Source organism: Mycetomoellerius zeteki, unplaced genomic scaffold (genome assembly GCF_001594055.1).
Source record: "Mycetomoellerius zeteki isolate Tzet28-1 unplaced genomic scaffold, Tzet1.0 scaffold31, whole genome shotgun sequence".
NCBI lineage: Eukaryota > Metazoa > Arthropoda > Insecta > Hymenoptera > Formicidae > Mycetomoellerius > Mycetomoellerius zeteki.
In genome coordinates, this window is record NW_017257294.1 from 224,233 (window position 1) to 236,417 (window position 12,185).

Here is a 12,185-nt window from a genome sequence, read left to right on the forward strand (position 1 = left end):
ATAATTATTACTTTTATGATACTAATAATAATTATATTTCTAGTTCTACAAAAAATATATAGTTGGCACCGAAAATGATCATAAATTATAGATAAAAATATATAGTTGACCGTAAATAAATTATGGTAATTGCGACTATTTTTTTTCTCAGCATAATTTTATAAAAATTACAAATAATAATTACGCAAACAAATCAATAGTCTCTCGAATTAATTAATTTTTTTATTATTTATATAACTATCCATGTTTTAAACAATCGTAGACAAAATATATGATTTCTGAAATGTTCTATAAAAGTAAGAATAATCGTGACATAAGTCGTACGATCGTTCGATTTCACAGGACAAAATCCCTGCGAAGCAGCAAAATGCAACTTCTACGAGCAATGCACGATCAATCGGCAGGGGATCGCTAATTGCGAGTGTCGTCCCGACTGCGAGCCGATAATGAGGCCCGTGTGCGCCCGCGGCGGAACAACCTACACGTCCATGTGCGAGCTAAAGAGGCAGGCGTGTCTGACGAGGAACAACATCGAGGTCGCCTACGTCGGCACATGCGGCTCCAGAGGACCCTGCTCCGAGAAGGTCAGTCTCAGCTAGTATCTCACGTACGGAAACACGAGGCACGTTCGCGGTTTCCGCTTCCGTTTCCGCGCTCGGCGCGACGCGAGCAAGATTTCTTGTCGGATCCTCCGAGTTTCGACGATATAAATTACTGCTCTTGTTGAATACATTACGATTCAATTTTTTTGCAATTTATATCACTCGTTTAGTTATTGTATTGCTTGTTGCATATTATTAGTTACTTTAAATAGGTCTGTGCCTTTTTTTTATATTAATAGCGTTTTTTTCACATTGGTACACTTTTCGTTTTTTATAGTCTGCGCATATCTTATTTTACTTTTCTTTTATACACCCAAAGCAGCACAATTACGTTTAAAATACGAACGTTAACAATCGTATCATAAACATACAAACTGAAAAATAAATGTTTAAAATATGATACGATTTTTAAATTATTTAGTAAATGTTATAAAAATGTATGTGAGACGTAACGTCGGTAACGTACATTAAACAGTTTTTTATTTGTTTAAAATACTAGTTAAAAATATTATTTATTTAAAATAAAATAAATAATATTTTTATACATTTCACGATTTTATGAAGGTTTAATAAATGTAGATCTATTTAATGTTTTTATTACAGCATAAAAAACCGTTTCGGCTAAATGTTTTTTAAACGTAAATTGTTTGCTTGAATACCTTTCTGCAATAAATACTGTGTCGACTCAATCTAGATTTACTTCCGGTTTAAAAAAGAATTAACACATTCAATGCGTGTGTCGTTTGAGGATAATAGATACGTATAATAATTTTGCTCAGCTATAATAGCTTTTTTTAGGAAAAACATTTCGATGAGCTACAATCTAGTTTGTGGATATTTCATTAAAAACTATTTCGTTATATTCGAGAGATTGATTAAATGAATACGTCATGTAAAGCACAACCAATGTAATTGATGTATAAAATTTACAACAGGAGATATTGGTATAAAATATTCTTGATATATGTTTGTTTCAATGAAATATCGCGCGCGCGCGGACACAGAAAAATCTAAAATAAATTCTGTGAAAGACGGCGGAAATAATTTTTAATAATTAAAAGTTTAAATTATCACAGATAAATCATGTCGGTAATGTTGACATGGATTATTTTCAATTTTATAAAAAATAACGTGTTGCTATTTAAAGCGCGACACAATTTAACTAGATTTAAGTTACAAACGTCATTGGTCTACAAAACAAGATTCGTAATCGACACCGAACTCACTCGCGAAATGGAAATTGCTGGATGTATTCACCGCAGAAATTGGAAAGGATCAAGAGCCCGATGGAGTGTGGAGGGAATTTCCTCTCTTTTACTATTTCTCCCTCTCGATACTTTCTCGATTCCCTGCGAAATTCGAAAGCCCGAGGTGAGATCTTCACCATTTCGACGAGCTCCTTCGCCAAAAGCAATTGTCACTAATTGGATGACGCTGTGCCGGATATCTCCGTGGGAAAGCTAGTAGATACTAGCACGAAAAGGAACGACGAGAGATCGAGCTCGATGAATTTCAGGAAGACATTCCTGTATTGAGTTTCTCATCCCATGTATTTCTCATGAACGACTTTATGGGCTATGATATTCTCGATACAGTCGGCAAACTTTCCATTATCTAATTTATTCTTTGTTTACATTTCCACTGTATTTGCGTTTGCCTTAATTTAAGATACATTATGACATTATATTATATAGAAAAAAGAACAAATTATCGAATTGTAAGATGTACACAGAATGATGACATATCTAAAAATTTAGATAGATCTGAAAATAATTTTATAGCACCATCAAAATAATTACGTGCAAAATTTAAGCATGATAAGCAATATATTGTAAAAAGTTTTGACATTTTTGCAACCAGCTTAAACGTCTTGTATAATTAGTTGATAGTAATAAAATTGTTTTCAAATCTGTATCTAAATAAATTTTTAGACACTCCAACAAAACTATTCTTTTCATATAAATTATTTATGTTAGTAATAATAATTATGTTATAAATTTATAAGCATTTATGTATCAATTTATCATCGATTTAGCATCTTAAAAGATCGTGATGCTAAATTAAAAAGAAGGAAACAAGATGAACGACGGCAATAGCTTTTCTTGTTGTATAACGGTACATCACATACACAATCTCATGTATGACTATTTGGTTCGCAGATGTGTCAATGGGGCGCAATTTGCGCGGAGATCGCCGGCAATGCTGTGTGCGAATGTCCGACTTGTCCGGCAGAATTTCAACCTGTATGCGGCGATGATGGCATCAGCTACAGCAACGAGTGCAAACTTCGCTTGGAGGCATGTCAGCATCGACGGGAGATACGCGTTTTGTATCAAGGATTATGCAGTGAGTATCTATCCAAAATAAATTTAAACAAGGGCATACGTCATGCCTATAATGCAGTTATCGGTAATTACGACTGATTAAATATCTGATTCCAAAACAAATAGATAATTGAAATACTCTCGATAAGTTAACCCCTAAACGTTACCAACCCAATTCGATTGCTTATAACTTTCATAAAAATGAATACATCAAATATCAAATATTAAGGAATATGATGGTACTAAGCAAATATATGCACCTTTATTAATAATAAAGTTATAAGTAACGAAAAAAGCATTGTAAAAAAAGCTAGATATATCATATGTACCTAAAAGATATTTAAAGATTAAATTAATAAAACAATAGGAGCCAAGCATTGCAGTTATTCACAATATAGTCTGTATAATAATACACTCAAAAAATAAGAGATACGCTTCAAGTTTTATAATCAATGTTAAATATTGATTATAAGGAGAGGAGAATGTGAATAATAACCCCAAATAGAAATGGAAACCTTCTCCGTTTTAAAAGAAAGAGTTTCTGACGTATTTTAATGTAATATAACGAGACAATCTAATAATATAAAGGTAAAGCGACTGAAAACATTTTAAATTGCAATATAGTTCTTAAACTAAAGAACCACAGCTGGTTAATGTTAACTTTCCAGCAAATTTTTCTCGTTTAATTTGAGCGTATTCAAATTCCAATTTTCACTTTCTAACAGCTTCCTTTGTTTCGTTTAATAATTTTGTGTCCATTCAATCGCCCGTTCTTTTGTCACGGAGAAAATATATTGCCAGCAAATTAATCTCTTAAATAGATCCCGCAGAGTCCTTCGAAGGGTGCTCGAATTAATCACATAAAATTCTGAATTCTCAATCTGGCGGATTGTTCCACATTAAGCGCTCTTATCGGCACTAATATCGAATGCGAAAAATAATTTCCAACTCGCGGCGGGGCGTTAAGAGAACAAATCTGCGATTTTAATATGCCGGAGTGGTCGGACAGCAGGGGTTAATATACGGTCGCGTAACCGCCCCGGCAGCGGCGGTAACTTAAAACTTGCTACGACTAATTTGAATATCCGGCCCGGGTAAATTGAATTTATAACGGATTTCTGAACGATCTTAAGTAGCGCGGCGGCATGAAACTTGATTAACGTCGATCGCCTTGCGTGTTCCCCCAGAATTAAACATCGATCGACCGTCCACCTGCACATTTGCTTCCTCATGTTCGATACGACGCGATAAAACGACCGTAAAAATCGGCACTGATTTCAGAAAAGATATGAATTATGATTCCAAACCGCATCAAGGTATCCCTCTAATTTTACGATCCCTAAATAAGATCGATCTAATTACTTTCCAACGCACTGAAATGTCGTACGTTTTATTAGCGTTTCTTTCGAGAATACGTATGATATAGGTGCCGCTTTTGATAAAGCTGTGCTTCATGTCAGATATTTTCAGCGATACTACTCATGCAGCGGAGCATTTCTTTTCTTCCCGTTTCCTCCTTCACAATAGGAATTCCGGGCGATATCGTAAACAACTTCATGCATACTGCACTCGACGATGCATCATCGCGGCTGCACGCGAGCTCGCGCTATTAATCTTCATTTTATTATTTTCTACGATGCCTTTAATAACGACGCCGTGCTCTCCGCCGATCCTGGGAGGGCGGGAAAACGGGAGAAAGGAGTGAGCGAGATTTCATCGACCGTGTACTTTACGACGTTGGCTCCTACCCTGCAATTTCATTCTTATTAATCTACCCTTCTCCCACTCTCTCCCTTCCCCTGTCTACCGACTTCGATATTCCAGAAGCTATTATTAGGACCGTGGTCTCAAAAGGACGCAAATTCCTGAGCGATTTTCCGTTCTGTGCCTCTTTTCGTAGCATTTGATAAATATTGCACTTCAATCGTTTTCCGATCTGCGTATTCATTCAAATTTTATCACAGTGCAATTTTGATTACAGCAATGACATGATTGTAACTTTCTCGTGATAAAACCTAAATATTAGGTTTTATAACGTTTTTATCAGTTCTTATAGGCAAGAAGTTAAAGTGCGTCAACTTGTAATTATATGTGCGATTCTGAAGAAAAAGTTTCATATTAAAGTGCAAACTTATAAAATATCGTTCCCTTATTTCAAAAGTAATACAACGCAAAAAATTTGATTTTCGAGTAATTGCTATGAATGAGTTAGATAAATATTAATCATCAAAAGTGAACTAACTTAACTTCATAAATTTGTTAAAATATCACAGCTCAAAAAAATGGTGTTTTAAGAGTTGTGAAATGAAAATGACAGAAATAACATTTGCTTATGTTAAGAGAATAATTTTTTTTGCTGATATTATTTGATTAGTCTAATAACTTAACTGACAATTTAATTTTTTTAGTTATCACTTTTTGGAAGTAAAGGATATTTAAAATAACTTTTTTTAATTTGTGGACCAAGAATTAATATACAATTACAATTAAATTATTATAATCAGTCCGCGATAATTAAACATTAAATATTATACTGTTAAATATTTAAATGGCATTATATGCTCTCGAGAATATTCTGTTAACAGTCATTTTTCCTCTCCTGTAAAAATTAGAGTACTTCCGCAATTAAGCGAGGGAAAAAAATTATTTGCCTTTCTTCCTTTCCCTGATTTTATCCTTCATCTCTATAAAAACTACTCGCCAACGAAGCGCTTTTCAACATGAAACAAACGCACGACTCAAGCTGGTCTCAAGGAACAGTTGCACGATGACATTCGGTGCTCATTTCCAACGCAAATCATTCATATTCGCACAAGCATTCCTTGATAGCTCTATGTAATCGCAAATGTCTAAATTATGTAGAGTGTTCTAAAATCACACTGGGGCATACATTTCAGAGATACGTGCAAATATTGAATAGTAAATGAAAATTATTAAGGTTTGTAAATAAATATCTACTTATCCATATTATCTTAGTTCATTATATGCATATATATGTATATACATACATATATTATATATATGAATGTAATTAATAAAAAAAAATATAATATATATAAATAAAAATAAAATAAATAAGATACAATATACATAAGAATTAAGATAAATAAATGTTGTACCATTAAAATACACAAAGATTAATGCAGCAATTGATGAGAAGATCAATTTAGGATACAAACTTTTCGGATATACTCGTGTTTGCGTCTTGCGGCCCAGCGCAGGAATAAACCGTAACATTTCTGATTTGCATCTTTATTAAAAAGTTCCACTTGTCGGCATACAACGCGAACAAGCACATTCCGCTATCAAACGGCAGATTTATCAAAAGCTCACGCCAGCGGGGATACGTTCAAACAGCGATTCCATCAAACCAGTCAACCCTACCGTCAGTCCCCTCGACTGACGGCTCTAAAGCTTAGAGAATATAAAATCGCGTACTCGCGAGAGTTAGTCTAAACACAAACAGTAATTTCCATCACAAAAATCTGATGAAATGGGATGCCGGAACGATGGTGGGTGAAAGTGATCTTCTCTAGAAAGGAGCATCTACGACGCGATGAAAACCTATGCCAAGGTTTATCGAACTTTCCTCATATCATACCTTCGGTGAACGCGTCGAAAAAGATTGCCTTGCTTTTAATATTGAAAGAACACGTAGCTTAGGAATTTGAAAACATAAAGGGGAATGTAAGAGTAGAAATTGGTAGAATTAGTTAAGAATGATAATAAAATTTTGTAAGAGTTTGCTATAATAACATTTCATATTATAGAGCACACACATTATATGAAATTAATATAATAATATTTGGTTTCTGAAAAGGAAAATATATATCTATATACGTATACATATATATTTTTTATATTTTATTATATATATTTATATTTTTTAAACATATTTCAAATTTATTTTATGTTTATATATATATATATACACAAAACTTGTAAATATATTAAAACGTACTTATAAAATACCATAAAAATATATATTACATTTTTTATTACATTATATCAAACATCTATTTTATCTTTTTCAAAATTCGAATATTGCTATATTTTGATTCTTTATCTAATCGTTTCTATATCGTTTCCATGCTCGTAAGATCGAATATACCTATTCATGTCCTTAGAGATCGAACATACATAGAAATTTCATGCAACGTCCTATAATATTTATTCACAATAAGTTTCCAGTGATAACAGAATTGCATTATCCGAGCTGGTGAAAGTTTCAAAGGGTACACGATCTCCTATAAATCACGGAGAGAAGAGGAGACGATTTCCATTACCAATCTCGAATTCGCATTAGAAATCGACCGAAACGTGCTGTAGAATTCGGTTTCGTGCACCGCCTGCTACACGGCGATTTTGCGACGTTAGTTGGCTGTTCCATGGCTGGAATCATATGAGTTGTTACCCCGCGGCATGCACGCTGCATATGCATACATTTCCTCACACTCTCATTGTTCTCTCTCTCTCTCTCCCCCCCCCTCCCACCCCTTCTCTTTCTCCTTCATCCTTCACCTCCTCTAGTATGTGACTTTCCGCTCACAATTGTCTCATTTTTAAGCTCGTTTTTAAGAAAGTCAGAGGGAAATCACCCCGAGCCGCGAGTATCATCGACAACACATCAACGATGATAGGATGAATCTCTCTCATATTCTACCTACTTGTTTCTCCATTCCAACCGCCCTCCCTCCGCCATGAATTTCAATAAATTCTAAAGATAATTTCGAGACTAGCAAGCCACTACCATCATTCTCTTCATTCTTTTCATCCTTCCTCGACTCCTGCCGGCTCACATTCTACCGGTATCACCCTTTGTCTCGGCCATCCTTCTCTCCTCTGAGCCACCCCTTCCACCCACTGCCGTGAGAATTCCATTCGAAACGGACGCCGTTATGCAAATACGCGAGAATCTTTATTAATGTTATCCTGAGGCAGTCCTCTGACCGGTCCGCTTCCGCCAGGAAAAGTGGCCAAGGGATAGCGCGTGATTAGTAGCCCCAGCGAGTGTCACGAAACCAAAGGAATGCGTTAGTCGAATCTGCATTAAACTTACATAAAGCCGCCATTATAGATTTTCAATTGTCAACAATCTGTTCACAGATGGCTGCGAGAATAAGAAGTGCGAATTCTACAGCGAGTGCGAAAGCGATAACGGCGGAGAAGCCAAATGCGTCTGTCCTTCAAAGTGCGAAACTGCGGTAAGTTTGTGAAAATTGCATTATTAATTTAAAAAATTTATGAATCTGTAATAGTGATAATTAATTTTAATTTTTTTGCGCGGTGTGTCTCAGACATTTCAAAGTTATCGAGCACGTTGAAAACAAAGAGCCTGTATATTTCTAGTTTTCCATATTTCTACGTAATATTACATGAGAGGGAAGAACGATTTTGTTGAAATATCTAAAAATTTCGCTTTAAATTTAGACGTTAAAATGATTTTGTTTTGGGCCATCAAAATAATTATATAAAACGCTTAAACGTTGATAATAATGCTGCAAAAGTTTTAATATTTTAGCAACCAGTTTGAACGTCCTACACAATTATTTTGATGGTTCAAACAAAATTATTTTCATATCTATATCTAGCTACATTTTTAGATATTTCAGTAAAATCGTTCTTTCTGTGTATGCATAAATTAATAAAGCCATCACACACAAATGCATTACAAATATTCTAATGAATAACGCGTAAATATATCAGGGTAGCGTATGACGCGCTTATAGAATATTAAATCGAATGTTTAGATCGTTCAGAATTGTCATTTGCATTCGTGCCATTTCGATCATCGAAATTTTATAAATGTCACGCCTGTCTTATTGTATTTCTGCGAAAATATAACGTTGAGACAAATGGTTCTCAATCCGATATTGACAGCTTCTTGCAAAATTTCAAATTCAATAAATCATATCGGCATTATATGTATATATTTTCCGTATTGTAATAATTCTTTTAAATAAATATTTGGATTAATTCTCTTTATAACTGAAAAAGAGAGAAGACTCTTCTTTACAGAATAAATATGTTTGTAGTATTTTTTATAATTATTATAATAATTATAATTAAAAAAAGTATTTTACGTTAAAGTCAATTGATACGCAAAATTAACGAAATTCTGATAAATGTTGTACTTTGCGCTCTTTAGCTTCTTTAGAAATATTCTGTATTTGTCCGACAAAAGATAATGTAAATCACATTGCCGTTTTATCGAAAAATTTATAAATGTGTCAGATATATATAACGCAAATATTTAACGAACATAAAGTAACATTCAAAAGACTCCGCAGTAATTATATGGAAAATTGGGTCCCGATAAAATAAATCAGTTTCCGTGTAACGTCAAATTTCGTAAATGTAGCTTATATAATGCGGTGAATAAATTAAAAATGAACATAGAGACAAAACTCAATATATAATGGATAATTTTCGAGCTATGGCGTATCAAATGTGTAACTTGTATTCACAAACCACCTTCGTATATCATAACTCAAAAATTATCCATTACTGAGTCTTTTATATCTATGGCATCTTTTGTTCATCACATTATAAATTATACATATGTAAATTATTTTATATATGTAAAAACTAATTCATATTTCACCCAATTTTCCATAATTGATGCAAATTCCTTTGCCTATATAAAAAAATATTCTCCTCCTATAATGACACTTCATATGATTTCTCTTTTTTTATCAATTCTATCTCAATACAATAAATTATGTAGCGATACAAAAATAATCTAGCGATATTGATATAATTAATCAAAGATCAAAACCAATTTTTCTATCAAAAAAGAATGAATGCGGAATATGTTTCGAGATGCTCGTGGCGATTCGCCACGCCAGGGTTTCCTCGTTAGCGTAACCGACATAAAATATTCATTCACGATGATGAATGTCCTGCTCGCGCCTGCACTCGTGTATGCATTCTCGGCTAGCAACGATATTTCGCGTTTCCCCCAGATCGTTCAATGTTGCCCGCTGCAAGAGCAGAAAGCCGCTTCGTTAGGTGCCGACATGAGAGGGGAAGAGGAAGAAAGAAGGGATCGAGTACATTTGCATACGCTATTTTCAGAACTTTTCATCAACGGCGTGGCGTTTCGCAACGCGGCCAGTTTATTATATTCTTCATTTGCGACATGAATGACGTTTTCATGTTTCATTAGGCGACAATAGTCAATAGCTCTTTCACAAAACATCGAAAATTTCAGCGGTATTTCAAGGCGTCGCAATGTGAAGAATGAACAGAGAAACATGCGTGTGAAGAAAGAAATTTAATTAACATTTTGTTCCTCCTCGTCCATATAGCTTTGTCGGGTGTCCGATATGTTTTACCCTTCGATGCGTGCTATGAATGTATTTAGCGAAGGAATTCTAAATATATTATGACAAATCATTATTATGATAATTATTTTCGCAATACACAAAAATAACAGTTTTGCTGAAATATTTAAAATTTAGCTTAGTAGATCAATTTTATTGGTCCAAAATAATTATGTGACACTTAAATTGATTGTTAGAATGTCACAATTTTTTACAACATTGCTCTCATGCTTGGATTTTCTCCATAATTATTTGGATGGTCCAACAAAATTATTTTTAAATCTGTAGCTAACTAAATTTTTTAATATTTTAATAAAATCATTCGTTTCGTATGTACATATACGATACTTGCTATAAAGATTCATACGATCCGCATTAAAATCTTTACGTCTGAGATTACATGTAATGTAGATTACACGTAATGTAGATTACACCTAATGTATGATAAAAAATAATTATATCATCAAACTTCCAACGAATCGGTTTATTTTCTTGCAATTTTTGAGATGATTCTCTCATGCTTATATTATTTCCGCTTATTTTATAACTGCTTGATAGTAACGATTTGATGCGCGCTGATACATTAAAATCCGGTTCGTTTCCACGAAACTTCAATCTCCGCGGATTTATTTACCTCTCTCTCTCTCTCTCTCTCTCACTCTCTCTCTCTCTCTCTCTATCCCGGATCGATTTCCGATAAATAATTTTTTGTATCCGGTTGCACGCGTGGATATTACAGTCTCTTTCTCCTCCTATCTCTCGCGTTTCCCGGCCCGTCACGGCGATCGTGCATTCAGAATGGAAAGCATGTTGGTTCATCAAGATAGCGGCTCCGCGGAAAATTCAGCCGATTTCGACAGGCGATAGGCGAAGTGGCTCAGATTTCACGATTCGCAGAGCGTCCTGCTGACGAGACGGCGAACAATTCCGAATTCCTTCGATGTCGCTCCGTGGTCGTCCGTGAGGAGACCTGGAGCGGAATAAGGGATGCATTCAACGTCGGGGAAAAAGAGTTGAGAAAAGGATTAGATTGGCAGGCTTCGTATTGGAACCTTGCGAACGACTTCCGCAGGGTACTCTTCCGGGAGAGAAAGTCCACTCGCCAGTCGGTCATGGATGCTTATTGGGGAGTATCAGTGAGTCGACGACGCGATCTCTCTGCCCACAATGGAAATTCCGAATTCCACAGAGAACAACGCGAAATCAACGGCGCAGTCGACAGGAAGTCGTTTAAATTACCGGAATATTAATTTCTGATACGCGTTAAATTTTTCAAATATTTTTGTGCAAAGCAATGTAATACAACATTTTTTCAATCTTTTTCAATTTGTGGCACATTAAATAACTAGATAATTTGTCAAAATACATCATTAGATACATGCTTCAGTACTCAGTCTTTTATCAGATACCGTTAATATGAAATAAATAGCAAAATTCTAAAGTTTAGTATTTATTTTATTGTTTTAAAAAATGATTTTGTTGCAACGACAGTATCATCGTTTCAATTAGAATGAGAGTAATCATAATATAATTTAAATAATTTTCACAATTTAAAAAATATTTTTATTTTGCGCCTCACTCGCTTTATTATTTATTTCTAAATTTTTCCGCTTCATTTTACCTTCTCTTAAAATTTTCGTAATATACTTGAAGATCCTTTGTGACCCACCAATTGAAAAACCCTGTGATAGAGAATTATCGGCAAAGTCATCGCCATGCTCTTTCAGAATTAAGAGTTGCCAACTGCATGATGGATTTAAGCAGACAATTTTATTCCTAATTTGAGGTAGAATAATTGTAGAGAACAACTCATACAATAATCCTCTTAATGAAACACGAACCACGAGTCCGCGTATGCACGCGGATTAACCTCAGAAAATGAGCTGACTGACGTCAATTAAACTTAACAGGGAACCAACTAAATCGTGCGGACG

General features: G+C 34.5%; 1 protein-coding gene across 1 annotated transcript in view; it reads left to right on the forward strand.

The window, feature by feature from the left end:
- The window catches only part of LOC108724652 (agrin-like), a 45,280-nt gene that overhangs the window by 12,990 nt on the left and 20,105 nt on the right, over positions 1-12,185 (forward strand). The window contains 3 exon segments of the mRNA XM_018451110.1: positions 343-584; positions 2,762-2,948; positions 8,033-8,130. Of these exon segments, the coding sequence (XP_018306612.1) occupies positions 447-584; positions 2,762-2,948; positions 8,033-8,130 (423 nt within the window). The 5' untranslated portion in view covers positions 343-446.